This window comes from Microchirus variegatus (assembly GCF_963457635.1).
Source record: "Microchirus variegatus genome assembly, chromosome: 2".
NCBI lineage: Eukaryota > Metazoa > Chordata > Actinopteri > Pleuronectiformes > Soleidae > Microchirus > Microchirus variegatus.
This window is the reverse complement of record NC_139803.1, coordinates 14,706,658-14,728,316: the sequence shown is the minus strand read 5'-3', so window position 1 is coordinate 14,728,316 and position 21,659 is coordinate 14,706,658. Positions and strand designations below refer to the sequence as shown.

The following is a 21,659-nucleotide window of genomic DNA, read 5'->3' as shown; positions in this document are numbered from 1 at the left end:
CTGTGAGTCTTTCCTGGGTGCTGGTACTGGTGCAGACTGCGCACAGACTGGCTGTGGTGGAGATTCCTCTGGTAAAGCCTGCAGGAAGTTCGACGGAACCAAACCTCTCTGTCCGTTCAAGTCTCCCTGGAAGACAAACCAAGATGTGGACATATTTGATTGGTGTTCCTGTGACATTATTGATGCCTCTCTTAATTTATTTAATTATAGATGAATCCAGCGAAGTGACCGAAATAAGAAAAGCACCATTACATCAGTGGGCTGTGGCAGTTTAGCTTTAATGCTGCCATTTCAGCAGTGGTGATACAAACTACTGACAGTTTGTTATATTGTCTATTGTTATTATGCGTCTGTCCTGTAATATCAGTTAACAGTCTTGATAGATTATGTTTGCAAGTTACAGCCAAGTCAGTGTTTTAGATGGTACTTTACTGATAGAAAGCGGCAGAGTTGAAGTTTTTTTTTTGCTACTGTCGAGATTTTATTTGGGTCACTGCAACCTGCAATCGCAAAACTGGCGACTGTGCAAAATAGTGGAACAAATATATCAGTCGCCAGATTTACACTTGTGCTATTTATACTGTGACCTGTCATGAAAAAGGTACATTACTTATTTTCACATATGCAGCTACATATCAACAGGCTATTACTACTTTATTTCTATAGCCCTTTACAGCCCTCTCCAATTCGCAAAATTCCGAGGCACATTAAGACTTACGTAGAAGAAGCCATCTTCATCCATGTCACCAAACACATGGATGATGTCACCTGCACTGAAGGTCAGCTCAGCCTGAACACAATCACAAAAAACAAAAAATTTACACTACGGCACACGCAGTATGTTCTCTACTGTAAATCATAATGGCTGTGTTAGTCTGACCTCGATGTCAGTGTTGGGGGAGCTCTCTCGTGGGTCATAATCAAAGATGGCGACCATCCTGCGAGCTCCCGGGGCTGCTTTCCCTTGGACTGCTTTCACTGGGTCTGCTTTTCCCGAGGAAGCTTTCACCGGAGCTGCTTTCCCCACAGCTGCCACAGCAGCAGACTTGCTCGGATCTGTGAAGTTGAACAGACAAGGACAAACATTTCAGTGTGAACTTCTGATAATTAGAGGAGCGAGATGTGTCCGCAGTCCTGGTCAGTTCAGCGTGCCTGCATGCCTGACTCACTCAGCGTCATGCTAAGCTGAGGAGAAGTCACATCACTTCATTTAAATGCAGAAATAAATTCACATAGGTGTTTTAGGTTGTAGAAGCTGGAGTTGCTTCACATCAATCAAACATTGGTCATGGAATGAAGAGTGCAACTATTACAGTTTCAACAGTTTTCAAAAAACAAAAAAGACATGAAATTATTGATGAGAGATGAAAAGAGGAGTACAGAGAACTGCTTGACATTTATAAGTGGGGTAAACAAAGAGCTCAAAGTGATAGTTCAGTTTTTTCAAGTGTGAATTCATGAGTTACTGACACACAGTCAGCACCGACTTTGCCATTCATGCTCCCTGCACAGAAGGCTCACATAATTCTCAAATCTCAAATCTATGAAACAGAGACCAAAAGTCTGAGACATTTTGAAAACACACACAGTGCTTTAACTTCCTGTTAGACAGCCTTTTCTGACGGGAAACTGAAGCTTGTGTCACTTTGGGAACTGCTCATTCACCACATCAAGGTCCATAGAGAAACTGAGCATGATCTTACATCATGGCAACATGCCTCCACCAGTAAGCTATTTTTGTGAATTTACCTTAAAAACACAAATATACAAAAAGAGGCAGGAGTAGACCAGCAGTTCCTGTGTCCTAAAGCTAAAAATGCTAATTTTCTCCATGGACTTTAGTGCAGAGGGAGCAGCTCACAAACATCAATTAATATTTATTTGTTTTATAAGTGCACAAAAAGCCATAAAAAAAATATGATTTCTGACTTTATGAGGTGCGAAAATGTGTTTCTAACCACCTTGTCAAATATGAGTCATTAACCAGTATCGTAGCCCTAAACTTAAACAGTTCCGCAGGAATGAGGTTCTGCCTCATTAGGAGCAGGTTTTGGTCTCCACGAGGACTATTGGTCCTGACAAAGTCCATGTTTCTATCTGAAAGAGGTAAGAAATACACACACAAGCTTGAAAAGGGACCAAAGCAGGTCACTGTTTGTCACAGATTGTTCAGAATATTCTAATCGTTGCAGTTCAATGACATAATGTACACGGATGAAGAGCTGGTTTAGCGACAGTCCTCCCATCTCCCGATCAGTCTATTACTGTTCTTTCTGTTTATCTTCTGTTGTCCATTATCTGTATATTTGCATCCAGGGAAGGACAAGGACACATCAGATAGCTCGCAAGCCAAAGGTAGTAGTGTAAGAACATGTGCAGTGAACAAAGAGTGAATGGTAAACTACTCATTATCAAGCCATATTTTCATACATGGCAAAAACAAAACATGGCATGGCAAAACAGAGTGGAGAGTCTGTGTCTCAGTACCTCACAACAATACATGAACTATCAGTTCAAGGTTACAAAACATTAGCAGTGAATTCATGATAAATCCCCTTATTTTAACATTTTTTTGTCGAAATGAAAGTGCATTTTTAGCACTTTTGCTTTATTGAGGTGGGTTAATTAGTAAAAACCCCAAAACAGTCAAACAGTTCCTCATGAGGGTGTATGAAGGTGAGTCCTTATGTTATCCACTGCTACAACACAGTTCTCTTTTTTATAACAGTCAAAAAAAAACCCAGTAAAAATGGTCAAAACCATGGGAGTTAAATCATCAAGTAGACACATGCTGGCCTCCAAAGGAAGCTGGTTCGGTCATTCATGCAGAGGCAAACGGAGAGGCAGAGGGTCAAAAAGCTAACTACGAACCTTGAACGGAGGAGTCTACGCTCTCCTCCCAGAGTGCTGCAGACTCCACTGGAAGAGACCAAGCCGAGGGAGAGGAGCACGAGCACACATTGCAGGATGACAGGAGGGAAAAATCAGACTTTATAAACCAGAATCTTGAAGTTAATCTCAGACTCAGGGCATCAAACTTGGAGCACACAAAGTCACAGATGGAGATCGGAGGAGATGGATGCTTCAACAAGGGATGTTTAGGTTCATGTGATCACGTAAAGCATTTAAGACAGAGGAGCAGAACAATGACATTGTGTTCAATGAGTGTATCATTGAACAAGTGACAAAATGTCACAGTCTGCTGCTGTGTCTGCAGTGTATTACATGAACAGCCAATGGAAGCTGACCACAGTAACTCAGTGCTCATGCATGTGCATTTCAATTGTTGTGAAGCAGTTGTAAAGATTTCAAAATCAAATGTTTAAAACGTAAACAAAAAGCTGAGGTTATCCTGATTAACACTAAGACATTAAAAGGAAAGTGTAACACAAAGCTTTAACCGAGATGAAACGACTATAGAGGAGGATTATTCATAATGGTAAAATTTGACCATAACAGATTTTGTCACTGCAGCAGTCCCCCCCCTACTGAGTGTCAATCAACTGAAAGAGCAACAGCTAAAGTAAAAGAGAGAGGAAAAACTATCAAACCAGAAAACCAGGTGTGAGAAGAAAGGACGGAGGTGGGAAGCTGCAATCAGCAGCAAGACACACCTTTCTTGGATCGCCTTGGTTTCGGTGGTGGAACAGGGCGACGTGGTAGCTGTGCGTGTGAGCGAGTGCCTTTATGAACTTTTAGAAAGGAAAACCAATCAAAATCGGAAACCAAAAAGAAACACAGAGGTGGATTGTTGGAGAGAAGCAGACCACATACAATTGACAATGAAAAGCCAGGTGGAGAGCAATTTAAAAAAAATGACAACCAGCAAGCAGCAGACACAGCAATGAGAACCAGTGGAAGTGAAAAGGCTACAACCATCTTGCAAATATCGCTCTGGATAAAGAGCAGGAAACAGAAGCCAGGTGTCTGCTTGATTTTACTGAGTGGTTCACTTCCACTTTGAATTCACCGTATTCTTTAGACACCTGCGTGATAACACAGTCAGTCGGTTACTTTTTTTTTTTTTCTTAATAGCACCACCGTGAACAAGAATCCGTAAAAGTAGAAAAACTGGTGGTTTGAGTCGTAAAAGACTTTGTCTTTGATAATTGTTCAAAAGCTAGATAATGAGAAAAGTTATGACTCTACAATAATCTGAATTATAGCACAGAATGGATTGTGCCACACTGGTGCTATTTTCACTTACCACTTCAACAAGAACAGTACATAATGTTATGAGTAAAACATTCAGACTGGACATAGAGCATGGTAACAAACATCCATATTTATATATAACAAGCATCATAATTTTTCCTATACAACTCACGAGTAGCTGCTGAGTCTTTGACTGCCAGTGTCACATACCTATCTTGTCAATGGAGGCCGCTGTGGATAAGAAACCCTGCTGCAGCAGCTGCTGCCGGGTCTCCTCGTCTTCCACTTGGATCTCAGACACCATGTTACACGGCACAAAGCCCAAATGACCACCTGACTCCCCTTGGTAAAAGCCGTCTGCGTCTTTATCTCCATGAACCTGAGAGGGAAGGAGTGGAAAACTGCATCAGTCAAACTAGAATAAGGTCACAAAAAGGCACAAGTATGTTTTTATTTTAAAAAGCATACATTGATTGGGTTTATTGTTCCGACTGTCTTTTTGACCCATGTATATTTGCATGCCAATGCTGTAATAACAACTTTTTAATGTGCAGCTACTTAGTAGAACAGGAGCAGCCCATGGATGAGCGGAAGGGAATTGGACTTGTTGCATTGGAGGGTTGTTGGGCAGATGTAACCCTGAGCAAGGTACCCGATCCCCGTAACTCATTGTCAACCGAGACCTGCGTTTTCAGGTGGACCAGAGTTAGCTGATTGGTCCACACCAGAGTTCGGATGAGCTTTCACACTTGCCCAAACGAAGTGGACTATCCAAGGAAACAAATTTCCATGTCAAGGACACCAAACAGCTCTGGTGTGGAAAGCGCCCTGAGGTTTCATATGGAAATGAAGTCAGAAGCATTTTTGAAAAACTTCTGTTTTCAGGGCCTGGAAATGCTGGATTAGTGTGGATGGCAGTTGTATGCATATGTCACATGTTGACAATTCATGTCACTGCGTGCTACTACTCTCTCAAAGCACTGGCCAAATAGTTGCTAACTAGCTAGTTAGCTAGTCAGCTTTCATAAATCGTCAGTTATTTTCTGACATTAGTGTTCAAAGCTCAACGGTCGTTTGGAAGTATATCAAACCAACATATTCCAACACATTTCGACATTGTAACATGCTTATTTGCGAAAATATACTTACAACTAAATTGTTCCACTGCAGATGTGGCCGCCATCTTTGTTCAAAAAAATCAGCCGACTCGCTCAATTCGCAAAGTATCATAGGTAATTTCATCATCCACTTCTTTTTAAGCCCGCATCAGAGCTCACTACATTTTGAGGGTTGATAATAAGGGCAAAATTGCACTCCCCTTGCTCCCCCCTACACATAAACGCGCAAAATGTAGGGTTAGGGCAAAAATTGAGGGTTAGGGGAGGTATTGGGACGGGCCCAAAGTCTCCTTGTCACAGCTAGATTTCCCCAAAGTTCGTAACACAGCTTAGAGAAGGTGCAGAAGTTCAATTCCCCCTTCTGATCACTTGACTTATCTATTGTGAAATGACTGCCTACCCCAGCTTTAACATTAGCTCTTTTCTGCGAAAGAAAAAGGGACTTTGGACAGAGAGGGACGTACTTTGATGATCTGTCCTTCGCTGAAGGGCAGCTCCTCCTCAGCAGCATCAGGATTAGGTGACATGGTGGCAGGATCATACGAGAAGAGGGCCACAAAGATGCGTATGTCACCATCTCCTTTGACCTTCGGTGAATCAATCCCACCTATGCACACACACACACACACACACACAAACAGGTTTAAGATAATTAAGAAATGCCTGCAGCGTTCAGGACACCCAGATCTGAGGGATCACATGTCTTTCCAAGTAATTAGAGAAGTGACAGAGAGTAAAGTCACTCCATTTAAACCTGTAGCTGTGGGTAGATTTGTTTTATAGTTATGAGTCATGTTACAGACGTGACAAAACATGAAATAAAAACAGAATAAAAAGACATAAAAATAATGATATAAAAGAGCTCCAGGCTCCAGAAGTCAAAACTTGACAAACAAACAAACTGAGCATTGATTATGATAAACATACTAAATCTGTTACTTTATAAATCTATTTTGGTTAAACAATAAAAGTGATGGTGAAAAAAATGATGCACTTCACTGTAGGAAATGAAGACTGATTTATCAGAAAAGTATACTAGCAAAACTAACTAATTGAGTCTTTTACAACAGCTTGTGGTCATGAAATTCATCTTCTTTACAGTATAGTTGTTTGTACGCTGCCATGTGCTCTGCAAACGTTTGGATTTGAATTCTCTATCACAAATGTTTGTGCCTTGCAAATAGTTCTGCAAAAAAGCAAGAGGCAGCTTGCTCCAACCTCACCGCCCACCAACAGTTGTTGATGACGCGATGAAGAGCATTCACCCGGGCACAAGCGTGTCCTCAAAACAGGTAATCAAGCTAAACCACTGATCCTAAGCTGCGCGAGCTGTTTGACAAACGTGCACTCGTTCATGATCCGCAGCTACCCGGCAATAAAGGAAGCGCTGCTTGACCCACTCTCTGATCTAAATCTGTAAATGTTCGCGCACATCACACGTACAAGTGACATAGAAACAAGAAAAGCCAATATTATAAAATGTCTGTTTGTATATTCCATGTCACATTGACATATTAAAATGACACATATTATCGTCAACATCAGATCAGACATGAGTGATTAAAGGCGTTCTAAACTGTTTCCACAGGGGGACAAATTTGAAGAGCTGTGGTGAGACTTAAGCTGCGCTGAAGAGACATGTTCTATTATCTCATTATGGAGAATCAGCCCATCTGTGTCAACAGTCACAGGCAGACAACGCGCACACTTTCACATCCTCAATGATCTTCTAGTAGATAGGGCAGAACTTGTGCCTGCTCCCTTCCTCTATCTGTGTGCACGTGTACACTTACATACTTGTCTGTGCAGTCAACTGTGGACAAACACACAGCAGAGAGGTTTATTATGAGGAGTGTGCACACTGTGTAATCCAGAGAAATGGCAAAAAAGAGAAACACACAGGGGCTTGTATGTTCACACCACAGTCTAATTCTTTGCTTGCTAATCATGGTTACTATTTTAATGTCTGTCACTTCCTCCTGCCATGACAAGCCACTTTGGGTTAAGCCTGTTCTCAGCTTAGCAGGCTCTCTCCCACTTCTCCACTGGAGCTCACAGCACCTCCTCCTCTCTGACACCCCCTCCCCCCTTCCTTCACAACACAAGGTGCTAATCTGACAACCATCATGCAAGAGAGTCATCGGGGGAAAGCCTTAAAACAGAAAACAAGAGAGCACAGGTGTGTCGGCATCGGCTCACCACATTTCCACTGCATATTTGACATAAGAGAAGAGAGGGGGCAACAAAAGCACAGACAGAAGAACACAGGAAGACAAAAGGGAAAAGAGTCTGACCTTTAAGATGCCTGGCCTGCAAGCTCATTGGTTTAGGAGTGTGCTCAGCCTGGCCCCCCCACGATGGACCTGCCTCAGCTGGAGGAATCTGACTGGGCGCCTGCTAAACATGCAGGAAAAAATAAATGAAACAATAAGAAAATAATAACAGCAACTGTAGCACAAATTTTCATTATCCATGCTTCATTAAATGACAGTCAATTGATGTATTACTTATTAACTCAGTCTGTCATTTGTCTATTTGTTTAACTGATTGTGATGAAACTATACAGGGAAAGTTTTTTTGGGAAACATTTTAGAATGATTCAATTTTGGTAGTGATCTGGATAGGGAAACTGGGGAAACACTCGGAGTGCTTTCTCTAATTTCAAAAGAGAGTGAAACAGCAAATGCACAGGAAAAAACCCCAGGGCTTCCAACATCACATTGTTTCAACATAAAACTTGTTCCTTTTTTGTATTGTAGAAGGGTTAGCAGACGCTAACACACATCAAAACTCATCCACTATAAGCTAACACAAGACAAGGAAACACTGACCAGTTTAGGAACAGAACAGAACAGAGCAGAGATGTAGGAACATGTGACAGGAACTGGAATTAGTGCAGTTGGACAGAGGGAGGACAGATTGAGATACACATCAACTATAGCTGAATTATGATTAGTATTATAAACTATGTTTGGAATGTGCTACCATACTGTTACTGAATAAAAATACTGTGTATGTGACCTCCGTCTGTCCCGTGTGATGATGATGAAGATGGAAAAGTAAGCTGTTGTCTACTGAGCAGAGAAGGGAAGTGGTTTCCACTACTGGGGGTTAGATCCACACTGCTATGGGGGAGTGGGACGAGCTGAGACAACACACCCTTTGTGGCTGGCCGGCAGGGATGTTTGCCAGAGGATCAGCCTTCCGCGCTCGGCGTGGATGAGGCCTGCAGTGCTCCACCTGAGCCCCCTCCACCCACCACTCGGAGCTCATCTGCTCCATCACCACCTCCCCAGGACTGTACTCTGTGGACTCGTCGTTATCATCTGTCCCGTACTCTACGTCAATCTCTCCCGCACGGCCAACCGGTGACCTCAGAGTCCGTACTGTTTTGCTGACTGGGTTGGGTGTTGGCAGGGTGGGGGCGTGGCTGAGGTTGGCCGATGCGGCAACAGCCCTCTGACTCCTCAGAATGGCCTCCCTCCTAAGGCGGTCCCCTAGCCCTTTGAGCAGCCCTCGCTCTCTGCTGTTGGGGGTCGGCTGTGGTGGACAGCGGGCTGTCACCCGCTTGCTGGTGGGACCTTCATAAAAACTTTCCTCCTCTTCAGAATAAGTGATGGTGTCCACTGTGTCCGCATAGTGCACCCTGTGCTGCGTCTTAGGCTTTACCTGTGTGGGTTTGTGTCTAAGTAAAGGCTCTTTGGTTAGAGATCTGAGATCCCTATTATAGTGGTGATGGTGAGGGGGAATGTGTGGGTGTGGGTTTGAGTGATGTTGTCGAGGCGGGGCAGGGTGGAGGTGGCCGGACTTGGCCCGAGAACGAGTGCGGTGCCTTAAAGGCTCTTCTTGACCACTGTCCTCCTCTTCTGTCAACTCAGGAATACTGAACAGCTGCTTACTGTGGTAAACCTGAGGAGGCAACTTAAGGATCTTCTCAAGAACCTCCTCATCGCTGTCAGGAGGCTCCAATTTGTACGACTACAAGGGTCACAGCATGCAAGTAGGTTCGGTGACAGTGTGATGAAATATCATATTGTTCAGTAAAAATAGTGCGGGTAAAAGAGATGACAACCCAGCCATGCAAAGGAAAGAGAAAAGAAAGAAGAAGAAAAAAGAGAAATAATCATAATCAAACACTACCAAGAGAACACAAAATGAGAACTTAAAAAACAAAGATGAAGTGAAAGAAGCTGAAAGAGTACAACATACAAATACATTTATTACCTTGTTCGCTCTAACTGCATATCCTTTGGCCTGTGCTTCTCCAAGGTGGTCAGAGTAGAGGTCCTCCTCCTCCTCCTCCAGGATGTCAGACAGGTCTGACCGACTGTTGTCTGCGAGGTAGTCACTGGTAGGTTCCACAAGCCCTCTGCCGTAATTCTGAAAGAACACATTGAAAAGAACCGCTTAACAGTATATACTGTACATAAATGTCTGCTTGATTATAAGTTCTTCCATAGTGGAGCTCCATCTCCTCTGTCTGGTTGCATTAACTTTAAATCTGCCTTGCTTTCCTTTAGAGCAACAATTACAACAACGGAATTTAGTCAGACAATCCATAGGACAGTCTGCTCACTCTCTCATTCTCATCTTCTACCGCTTTATCCACATTGGGGTAGCAGGGGGTGTTTCTACATTTAAATTTATTAATATACACTATCTCTTTTCAAATAAGTACATTAAAACAGACATTGCCCCCTTCAGATTTTAAAGGTCCAGTGTGTAAAATGTAGGTGAAATAAGTTTCATTTGATGAAATATAAGATAAAACATTTCTATTTATTTTCTGATTTTATGAATCAATGAAGGATTCATCAAGCCATTATGGAACATGGTGTCTTTACACTAACACCCAACAGACACATCTTTTGATGCTAAGTGAAAGCTACGCAGGGTAATGTCCAAAGAATAGGTCTGGGTTTGCTGATATCATGACAACAAACAAGGGTTAGACTGTCTTAGCAATGGGAGGTATGCAGGAGGCAGGACACTCGCTCGGTGTGGATTATCTATCGTTTCTCCAGCTGACATTATCTGTTGATTTGACAGGGGACCTGGCAGGGGAATCTCATTTCATGAAAATGTGCGTTCACAAACACAGTCCCTTTAGTCAACTTCTGGAGAATGTCCAGACTAGGGTGCATGTCTGAAAGCAGCTTAAGACACAGCTTTATCAGTGAAATCAGCTTTACCGATGGAAATGTGATGCAAATGTAGAAAGAAACAGAAACTGTCTATCTGATATACTGTATTGTATTTGTTATTATCCATATGTACATTATGAAATTTTTTAATGACTTGCATTGATGTTTACAGATTAAGTAGATCACACCTATGAAGACAATCTATCAATCTCCCCTCCCCTTCAGATCAGCTCTCAGCTGTGATCCGATTCAGTTGTACCAACACACTACTTTAATTTTAGTACTGACCTGCTGCCTCCTGTTGTATGCTGGCTCTTTCTCCTGTCTCAAAAAGTCATCAATGGACACCAGACGGGTATTCTCTTGCTCATCGTCTCCCTCAGACTCCAGCGGTGAGATGCTGGGGGGTCGGAGGAGGTTTTTATACTGAGGGTTTAGAAGGTCCGTGATCTGGACTTTGGGTGGGGATGGGATGGGCTCAGGAGTCTCGAGTTTGGCACAAGGGTCATCGATGAAGTCTCTGATGGACGGGAAAGGACGAATAGGTTCAGGGCTGTCGGCATCTCTGCGCTTCTCCAACACTGGTGACGCCGCTGCCGCGATGGGTACTTGTTCAGGTGCAGGTGATGCTAATGGACATGGTAGAGGTGCTGAGGTGATGGGGGAGGTCAAATTAACCTGAAGATGCGAAGGAGTCAAATAAATATTATTTATACAAGTAAATACCAGAACATTAAAAACACAACAAAAAACAGCAATAGACATAATCACATTTTTACTTAAAACTGCAGTGCACAATTTTTGTTGTAAATGTCATTATTCTGACTGGCGAACTGTCCAGATAAAGTGGTAGAAGATAAAGCGGTAGATGATGGATGGATGGATGGATGTCATTATTCTGTTTAGTTTTTATGAACAGAAACAATGACTCGATTATTTGCATTCATTGAGAACAAGCTCCGTCGAGCCATACTAGCAACCCTGACTGAGGGAGCATTTGTGTGTATACAGCAACAGCGCATTTGTTTATACTTGTATACTTTGTTTATACTAGGGACTAATTCAGTTTAAATGACAAAGAGAGGATTACCACTGGTGTGATGGTGTGGGCTACTGGTGACGCAGTCTCACACACAGCTAAGGCAGCAGCAGATGAAGGGTTGGCCCAGGCCTTCACATATGAGGCAGATGAGAGAGGGTCTTGAGCTTGAAGAGCATTAGGAGAGTTGGCAGCGGCCTCCATCAAGAGGCTAAAGTTGTGTGCGTCTGATGGCAAAGTGCTGAGCAGCATAGAGACTTTGGCAGCAGAGTTCATGTAGGATGGCGGTGAGGGCAGATTACTAGGGCCTATTGGGGCACAGGGTGATGGCAGTGGCACGGCTGGGGGGGTGATCGCTGGGCCTGCCATGATGGCAGACAGCTTAGAGGGCACATTGACTGGCAAAGAGTCACAGGACTCCCCGTGAGCAGACATGGTGCGGACAGTGAGCTCCAGAGCTGCCTGCAGGGACTGGATCTGAGAGGGTCCCAGCAGGGCACTGCCAGCTGTTGGGGAAGACACCTCCAGCACCTTGGGAAGAAAAATAACCAACATCTCTGAGAGATCTTTTAAGTTCAATAACCACTGTGGTTTAAATTTAAAAAGTGAGGGGGCATACAATCATACTGCTACTACTATATGTTTTAATGCAAAAATTAGATCTTAAAGACAGAACTTAGTGAAATAAAAGTACAACAATTAAATTTTTAATTAAATTAAACTTTGCGACTTGCATATTACAAATTTAAATCAATTCATTGTTCAGCCCTAAAATCCTTTCTACAAAATTTTACATTTTCAGATAAAAACAATTAGAAGAATCATCAGAAACATTGTTCGAATGTTTTTGTGTCTCACCATTCAAACTAAAATACATACAGGCACCACAGTGTTCTAACTAAAATGGAAACAGCAGCTTTTAATAACATCTCTGTTATTGGGGCTCTAAAATGCTTGAGTCATGTGGATGGTAATGATGTCACCTACCTTTTTCTTATCAGCATATATCGTGTATCCAGTGACACGGACTCCATTCGAGGTCCCGGCAGCATCTATGGTGACAGGCAGCCAGCTGATGAGGGCAATTCCCGGAGAGGGGCCGTGCTCCAGCTGCACATCCAGAGGAGCATCAGGTGGACCTGCAGGCATTAGAGACGTCACACCAGACCGATGAAGAGAGAAAATACTTAGTAACAAGATTTTACATAAATATAGCTTCAAATGAATTACTATTATTGAAAACAGTGCATGGGATAGCAATTGAATATCACAAGGAGCACATGATTTCACCAAGACAGTCGCTGTCTAACACTGCTGTCTAACACTCTACAGGGCCAGTAAGACATTTAGAAATCATATACCTGAGTTCCCAGAGTGTGGGCATGAAACTAGAGCACATTCGGATGATGATTAAGAGAAATTCACTTGACATCTCATATAAAATTCATCATAAATATGTTCTATACAGGCCTAAGGTTCCTTAAAATATAATGTGTGTTTGTATTGCCTAGGAGTGCAATTAGGGTATATGGCACCAAAGGCAACAAATGATGTTGAGTTGAGTTTTTTTTAAAACTAAATATGGATTTCTTCCTGTTAAAATTTGTTTTTAATTTCTTCAATAAATGCTCATTGTGTGATAGCAAAGTGTCTTAAGATTGAGTGTATGTTGTGTTTTGAGACGATCCAAAAATGATATGATTTGATGCAAGCCAACCAAGTTCTTATGCCCAGTGCATTGTGGGAAGGAGTACTTAATCAGTATGTGTGGCAGAAGATGCCATTGATTGTTTCATAAAAGAAAATATGCTTCAAAGCATATGTATCACATATAAGACATCTTAGTTGGCACTGAAAAATTCATCACATGGGGTAAATGTACTGAAGCACTGATAATGCTAATTCAATAAGTGCTACACTAAAGATCATTGTTATGTGAAGAACTAGACAGAGGCAGCAGAGGAATCGTCAAAAAGGAAGTGCTTTAGACTACGTGTAAGACGTGAACATTCATTGGTTGAGAAACTGCTTCATCCTGACCTGCCATCAGTGTGGTGAAGGTGATTGTAGTGCTTCTGTGTTCACGTCGCTCCACGGGTAATTCCCAAGGTGTGCGATGTGGTCGTGCCTCCACTTTGACTGTGTACTGCAAGCTGGGCAAGAGGTCATTGAGGCACAGTGAATAGCAGCCAGCCTTCACCAGCTCACACTCCTCCTCGTTCAAGGACACAATGTGTACATAGTTACTGTTGCTGGGCAGCCAGGTCAGGTTGGCAGAGGTGGCGGCGATTCTCTCGACGCGCAGCTGTGTGGGCGCCACACAAACATCCCGACCGACTAGCATGCTGCAGCGTAGCTGGTCTGACAGGCCCTTCTCGGTCAGGCTCTGCACTGACACACGGTAGGCCTTGAGGTTTATGTCAAGCCGCTCCAGCACTGCTTTGGTCTGGGCACCGAAGGGCACATTCAACCGCAGTTCCTGGTCCACGTACACATTATAGCTCCACACGTTGCCCCACCCAGCTGGCACCAGCGGAGGGTCCCAGCCAATGATGATGCTCTTGGCAAGCTGCTTGATGAGGGTTAGCTTACGTGGGTAAGGCACAACATCCACGCCCACCTCCTCCAAATCCAAGTCCAGGCCGTTGGTGAGGGGGGCTGGGACAGCCAAGGCCGATGCTGGATCTGAGGGGGCTGAGACAGGGGCTGAGGCAGCAGTGGCCTGTGTCCTTTCTGAGGCACCGATACTCATGTGGAGGTGATGCTGGTGGCTGGCACTGTGCAGGCTGCTGTCTAGCAGGGAGGTATGGGACATGTCCCCCATCTCTGGTGGGTGAGTGCTCATGACATCGTCATCCGATACACGTTCCACGAAGTTAGAGGGTACCAGCCCTCTCCGTCCGTCCATCAGCTCACCTGAGAGGAAAGACAATCAAGAAAACATGAATATTAAGTAGTAGAGGTAAAATACGGTATGTAATTGCAATGCTCCTGGTATTGAGCACATTGCAATTCTGATTTGATTTGCAATCTAATGTTTTAGTCAAGCTACTATACTCTAATACAAAGAAAAAAGCCTTCTGAATTTCACTTCTTTAAGATAAAACGATAGAAAATTTAGATTTTTGATTTGAAACCAAGCGATAGTTCAGCCCTGAAGTAGATACAACAAAAATACACTGAGCACTGACCTTCATAGAAGCCATCATCATCCATGTCTCCATACACATAGATGTATTCCCCAGCAGTAAGTGGCAGCTCCACTTCAGGGTTGTCATTGGGGCCGTCATACGGATTATAGCTGTTTCAAGTAAATGTTCCATGTTGCTTATTTCCATCATATTATAGGAAAATGTTGGTGTAATGTGTTGACTCCCTTACTGTATTGCTTACCTATATCTCGCAATGAAAACCTGAAGCTTTGCTGCTCCTCTGCTGGCTGCATACGGCGCCGGGGCCACGTCAATGTCTAGCTCCTCTACTTCACTGGCAGTGTCCACCTGACAACATGGAACACAGGATGAAGCACAGGGGAATGTGGTGTTAAAACTGCATGCACAAATGCAATGAAGACAATTAAATAAAAATGTTTTGCACAACACGTAAAGAAATGTGTGTTTGGTCCATTATTTATTTGTTGTAACTTATTGGCAATCTCATGCTGTTGGAAAGCCTGTTTATTTCTCCTTTTAAATGGTGGAGTTTGATTTCCATCCATACCAACTACAAAACAACATAATACAACAATAAAGTCTATATTTATAGCTCCCTGGGAAAAAAAAAACCCTTTTAAGGATAATCACTTACAACTACTTCTGTATAACCTCCATAATCCACAATGGCCAGAGGATTATTTCACACACACACACACACACACACAAAGAAATCAGCTTTACATGAGTGTGGTCAGACAAGTGATGAGACGGAAAAAACACCTCCCTGCCTGTCACTCAAGACCAGAGGCTGACAGTTTATAAACAATAACTCATGGCACCAAATTCAAATTTCTCTTATGTATGAGCAATATGGTCTCAAGAGTATTTAGCTTTCGCCTGTGCTCGCGTGAGAAGACAAAGAGGAGGGTTTTTAATCCATTAAATCCACACAATCTATGTGTTCATGTGGAGCTGTCTCAGTAATCTTGATAAGTTATCTGTCTGTCTATGTAGAGGGAAAAAGAAAACAGTAATGTTGAAAGCACAAAGGACCATTTTACACAAACCAACAGCCAAGGTTCGACACTAACCAAAACATGAAATGTAGCACAAACGGAAACCATTTGAGTTTAATGTAAGTCAACCTAGCCAGAAGTAACAGCACTAACAATATCTTTCAACCACAGTGAGTGTGGCAAAACATTACTGATGTTGTTCAATGAGGTATAATAAATATTACATACATGTATGCTACAACAAAGTAAAAAATAGTCTGAAAAAGGTTGAATTAGCAGGCCGCTGTGACTCCTATCTGCTCTCTCTGCTACACACTGTTAGAAGCTTGATAAGGCATGATACTGACTGCATCATGCCCAAATCACCTGTAAGAAAACACTACACAACAAACACTACTAACATTACCATTGTGAACCGTGCAGGTAGGCAGGTCAGTGAGTGACAGGTACGCCAGCAAATCAACCCGTTTGGCCCAAACTAAATGGCTGGTCATGTTACGGTATAAAAACATACAATTTGTAGAAATGGAAATAGTCTTTCAGTCGTAAAACTAGCTGTCCACTCACTGGTGTACTCATATGTGCCATGACTTATTGTCTATTACAAAACTGACATCATGTTCGACTGAAGAAGACCTGAAACTAGTGATTAATTGCCATGAACACTAAGGAAAAGATTAACTGACTTCGGGCTTCACTTTTCAAAAGAAGGCTATGTCCATTTCTTATTCAGTACATGGAGGGCTAGAGAACACAATAAATTCCAGAAAATATCTAGAACAAAAACAAAGACAAAACATCTGAATTATGACATGAGCAAAGATGATTTTCATAGAATTGTACCTCATGTGTTGGACTGGATTTGTGTGGACTCAGGTGCGTGTCAGACTTGGGGGTGAGGTGCGTGGTCTCCGACTTGCTGGAGGAAGAGGCCGACTTGCTGACGCTGATGGTGGGCAACTCGCGATGCCTGGTTACGGGCGAGCGCTCCAATCTGGACAGTCCCGCGGCATGGGGGGTGGCCCCCATCCGCATTGCAGCTGCCACATCTAATAGGAGAGAGGGAGTGAGAAGATAATACATAATCCACGACTCTAACAGACACCTCCAGCCCTCTCGCTGGTTAACCTGCTTCAATCCGTGAGCAGCTAGGTGGGTGAGGGTCATTGGTTGACATGCAGGAGGCTCAAGGTTGACTGATTAAACAGTTGAGGGAAAAATCCTGCCTCCATCTGTCTGAGGTCAGAGGGCACTCTAAGTTGTGGCAACGTGTGTCACACCAGCGGTGTTAAAGGGCTTAACTGGTTTCCACGGGCCACAGACATTCTCTCTCTGACCCTCATGTGATGGTGAGAATTACAGACAGGCTCTGCCCACATTTGTTGGACTTTGACAGTGTGGGTGAGATGACAGGTTAGAACATGCCGTGCTTTTATGGCGGTGAGTCCGACACATGTTATGAATAACGGTTAGACGGAGAGCGTACCGAGCGGATCATTACCCTCGGGGCAGGAGAGAGTGTCACCTCCCTCGAGACTCCAGAAGGCTATTTCACCCAGAGACACCATATCCCATGAGCCATCAGTGCAGTCTAAAACACATGAACAGCGTAGGAGAAAGAGGTTGGATACACACTGTACACACTCTTGTTATGTTCAAGGCAGCTTTGAGTGGAACTGCGTTCTTGTTTTTGCCTGGACGCATTTCCTCTTTCAGTGACCAGATTATCCTTGGAACTGAAAAGATCCGATTATCACAGACTATAGAGGTTGAATTACCCGTTTGACAATGATTGAACTATAAAGTCATCCTGAAACAAGATGGATTATGGCAAATATTGTTCTCAGAGTCATCTATCATCTATTCCTGCAATCAAGTTGGTTAATATTGTTTTATTTAATCATACAAGTACATGTCTGTGATGGTGAGGCTCACCTCGCTCTGTGGTCAGGCCCACCCCATTGGTCAGAACAGAGAGGCTGGGATTGTTGAGGAGGGTCGAGCTGGCCAGGTCCACCTTCGAAGCCTGTAGTCGAAACTTCTCCAGCTCTTGGGACAGCAAGCCAAACTGCTCGCTCTGGCTGCGACATTTATCCTCCAGTTCTCGTACCTTTGACTATGCACGAGGTGCAACAAACAACCAAACACAAAATAAACCCATTTAAAAAGGAAACATTCACTAGTTTTACACATGATGTCATAAATTCAGGATTACTACTATAATAATGTACAATAATGCATTTATACTATAATAAAATCCTATAATACTGTACATGAATCATCTAACCGTGTAAGCATAAGACAGATTGATCGTATCTATCAATTATAATGCATTATGAAAACATAAAACATATTTTATTAGAGTGTTTTTACGGAACATCATAATATAAAGTAAATGCATTTTTGCATACATATTGAATTAAATAATAAAGTAATAATAAATTAAGTATTCCATTCTGAGGTTAGAATTGGGAAAGACGCTAAGGTTACAGCTGCAAACACAAAAAACACACAATTACACACTCAACAGGAAGAAGACGGGAGGGAAGTAAAGGCAGGTAGTTTTCTGGTGTGACAGCACAGCGGTAAAAGCCAGAGGTGCAAAGAAAAACAGGTTACACAAAGTTATTTGTTGTGCCACTGTTTTACACTGCAACACAGTCAATTCACAGTGTTATTTGCCAGAAAAGCTACAGAGTTTGGCGTCGGTGGCCCCTTTCTATATGTGGCTGACTTCACATCCGGTTGTGGTCGGAGTTTCCTGGCAGGCTGATCTGACATAAGCCTCTGCATGAAACTGTCTGTGAACAACATTTCCTGTTAGCTCTCACCTACGCAAAACCAGAGCCTGCAGTCAACTGTTATCTGGCTACAACTGAGCTGAACTGTTCATATGCACAGAGGCACTCGGAGAAAGGACTCAGAAAAGTTATCTGACTTATTGATATGGCGGGTTTATGTAAGATCTAATTAACTCAGGTGAAATAAGATTAAATAACAACACAGCATGACTAGTATGGTGCGAGTGCTCAGTGCGAATGACACAATATACATGTAGTAACCGAAAAACAACTGTCTTAAATTAGCGTATGTGGCCACAGGAAGCATTTATGAAAGTCTGACTGATTGCTAAAATTACAATAAATAAATGGTGTAAAAATTTGTACATTTTAAAGATTTTAATACAATTACTGAAACTGGGGTTTTCTGTTTCTACATAATTAATTATCACACTGCTCGTGGCAGTAAGATAGTTAATTTGGTAGGTCAAGCAGGTTAAAGGTTAACATTACCTGCATGCAGTCCAGTGTACTCTGGTTAGCGAGACGGTAACAGAAAGGGGAAAACATAAAAACATGCTTGAATCTGGGATAGAAAGTATATTAATACAGTAGAAACACAGAAGTCTGAGTCCAGGTCAATGGGAGAGTCGCTGTTGGGAGCCAGTCTTTCGGCCGCCAACACGTGTCTTTTGCTCTTGCATGACCACATGCGTTCCTTATAATCATTCAAGGAATGTTTTTTAACAGATTGAGTGAAAGTTTTCTGGTGACTTGGCAACAAACGCTCAGACTCTTGAAGAGCAAAGAAAAGAGACTTTCTCCTGTGATGCTCTGGGGTTTCAACTGACAGGAGGAAGGAAAAGTGAGTGAAACAAATGCAAGAGAGGAAGGAAGCGAGCAGTTTTTCAAACATGAGCAACTATACTCTACCAGCTCCCTCCGCAACACAAGCTGAGTCAACTCCTAAAATAAAATACACACTACTTTTAGCAACAAAATGCACATACAACAGATAGACACACTCATCAACAGACTTCAAAATTCAGAGTTTTCTTTGTGGTCTTTCTCCCCCCCCCCCCCCCATCATTCAAAATCAGCTGCTCGTGAGAAAGACGGGCACTTCAACTGTCACAGATTCACTTTGCTGATTTCAAATTCGAAGTATGTTACGCTCACAAAAAGTCCCAGAAGAGCAGAGAAGCCATCTGTTCAAAAGTTATTTTTAGGCCCATCAGTGCAACAAAAGTAAAAGTGTTGCCTCTAACAGTTTCTCCACCAGGTGCACAGTACTGGATGTACTCCAGCTGCAATAAGATGCCTTTTGTCTCTTGTCTACTTTACACTTTACATTCAATTTTTTTACAGGCAGATGTGGTTGTGCAGTCTGAAATGATTTTGTGTGGTTTTATAAAACACTATATTGTTTTTTTTTTATTTGGGACATCATCCTACAGTACTAGAAGCATCTCAGGGCTTAATTATGTGGTAATAAAAGTATTGTACAGTATGAAAACATTCAAATGTATTTTCTTTTTGATGAGCAGTCACTGTGGTGTCATACAAACTCACCTCCAGCATCTGAACCACTCCTTCATGCTCCCTCTTGGCAAATAACTGAGCCTGATGATTAAAAAGACATTAAAGTCAGTGTAATGTTGGGTCATAAAAATCGAATGCAGAGCACAGCGACCTCTGTTGATCTCTCGTGAAATCTCTTTGTTTTCTTTATAGGAGCCCAGAGGTTGCCTCCTGCTGGATGAGCCCACCCATTTTCCCATAATTAGGCTAAGAGAAAATATGGGCTTCTAAGTGTTTCATTCAGAGTACACAGGAGGCTGCGGCTCTTACCCGCTGTAACCGTTTGATTTCATCCTGCTTGAACTTAAGGATAGCCAGTGCCTGCTCATGTTCCAGTTCCAGCTGCTGCCTTCGCTCGGCGACCTCTCGCATATGCTGTTCAGAAAAACACGACATAACAAAAATATTTCATTTAAATTACCGTATTTTTTTTAGTAGCCAATAAGAAGTGAAACTGAGTGTCCGTTACCTTAAGGACCTGATCTAGGTTCTCCAGTTTGGCACGGAGTCTCTGGTTCTCCTCGAGAACTGTATTGTGTTGAGCGGTCACTTCAGAGAGATCTTCCCTCAGCTCCTCATTCTCAGCCCGAGTCTGGAGAATCAACAGTGGGTTAGAGAATAGGACCAGTTTCAATTAAGTGTTTGTCATTGTTCCTATCAGTCTTTTACATCTGAATTATACTGAGTAGTTCATTTGATTTTAGGAAGATTTGTAGTGAAGGGCCACATGGCAGAGTAGTAGTTAGCACTGCTGCAACAAAAAGACAAGGGCCTTTCTTCATGGAGTTTCCGTGTGTGTGGGGTTTTCTTTTCTTTCAGTCCAATAACATGCAGAGGTCAATTGGACACCGTAGGTGTGAATGTGGGAGTATGGTTGTTTGTCTGGTGTTGGCCCTGCAATGGACTGATGACCTGTCCCAAAATGCCCTATGTCAGCTTGGGATTAGCACCAGCACCCCTGCGACCCTCATGTGGAGGATAAAATGGGAGACAATGGATGGAAGTTTTGTTGTGCTCAGACTACATCACTAAAGTCTTCTCAGCTTTCAGCTTTGTTGGTTAAAATGAGATGGAGCTTGACAGAGTTTGGGAGACACTGACCTGGTCGAGCAGCTGTGCCTTCCTCCTGAGGAGATCTGCCTCCTCCTTTAGTTGCTCATTTTTGCCTCGCTCATCCTCAAGCTGGCTCTCCTTTGACAAAACCACAAGTTCAGATTCAACTGGAAAAAACCTATATCCCCCAAAATCATCACTATTCAAACAGCTTGAGAAGAAAATGCTGGAGCGAGAAGACTACTTACCAAATCCAGACATATCCTCTGTCGCTTCTTTACTTCATGCTCAAGGTTTTCACATTCTTTTCTCTTCTTGCTCAGCTCACTTTCCTGAACAAACGACACACCCAGCTCTTAACATGGCTTAAACAGAACAGAACAGCAGGATACACTATACGTATGTAATGTAATGGCACATGGTTTGCTTTTACATACAGTAATGCTCGATACATTGGCTTTGACCTCCGACATGACAGCAATGAGGTATTAGAAAGCTTAGCATCCTTTAATTATTCTAAATGCAGCTTACATGTAGGACAAGCATAGGAGAAATCAGCTTATTTCAGCAAGGCCACTGGACCTGAGTCGAGTATTACCACTGTGACTGTGAGGGGGG

At 42.8% G+C, this 21,659-nt stretch overlaps 1 protein-coding gene across 1 annotated transcript in view; it reads right to left on the bottom strand.

Annotated features, from left to right (window-relative positions):
* tspoap1 (TSPO associated protein 1) overlaps positions 1–21,659 on the bottom strand; it is a gene marked incomplete at its 5' end in the record, with an annotated part of 59,126 nt that overhangs the window by 4,964 nt on the left and 32,503 nt on the right. The window contains 25 exons of the mRNA XM_083910569.1: positions 1–126; positions 719–790; positions 881–1,029; positions 2,872–2,919; positions 3,615–3,683; positions 4,366–4,534; positions 5,738–5,880; positions 7,568–7,667; positions 8,433–9,251; positions 9,498–9,653; positions 10,706–11,095; positions 11,508–11,987; positions 12,444–12,595; positions 13,497–14,372; positions 14,648–14,757; positions 14,850–14,956; positions 16,471–16,676; positions 17,114–17,218; positions 17,563–17,743; positions 19,341–19,373; positions 19,980–20,030; positions 20,259–20,363; positions 20,458–20,580; positions 21,090–21,179; positions 21,290–21,373. Of these exons, the coding sequence (XP_083766695.1) occupies positions 1–126; positions 719–790; positions 881–1,029; positions 2,872–2,919; positions 3,615–3,683; positions 4,366–4,534; positions 5,738–5,880; positions 7,568–7,667; positions 8,433–9,251; positions 9,498–9,653; positions 10,706–11,095; positions 11,508–11,987; positions 12,444–12,595; positions 13,497–14,372; positions 14,648–14,757; positions 14,850–14,956; positions 16,471–16,676; positions 17,114–17,218; positions 17,563–17,743; positions 19,341–19,373; positions 19,980–20,030; positions 20,259–20,363; positions 20,458–20,580; positions 21,090–21,179; positions 21,290–21,373 (4,944 nt within the window). The remainder of the gene's footprint in view (positions 127–718; positions 791–880; positions 1,030–2,871; positions 2,920–3,614; positions 3,684–4,365; positions 4,535–5,737; positions 5,881–7,567; positions 7,668–8,432; positions 9,252–9,497; positions 9,654–10,705; positions 11,096–11,507; positions 11,988–12,443; positions 12,596–13,496; positions 14,373–14,647; positions 14,758–14,849; positions 14,957–16,470; positions 16,677–17,113; positions 17,219–17,562; positions 17,744–19,340; positions 19,374–19,979; positions 20,031–20,258; positions 20,364–20,457; positions 20,581–21,089; positions 21,180–21,289; positions 21,374–21,659) is intronic.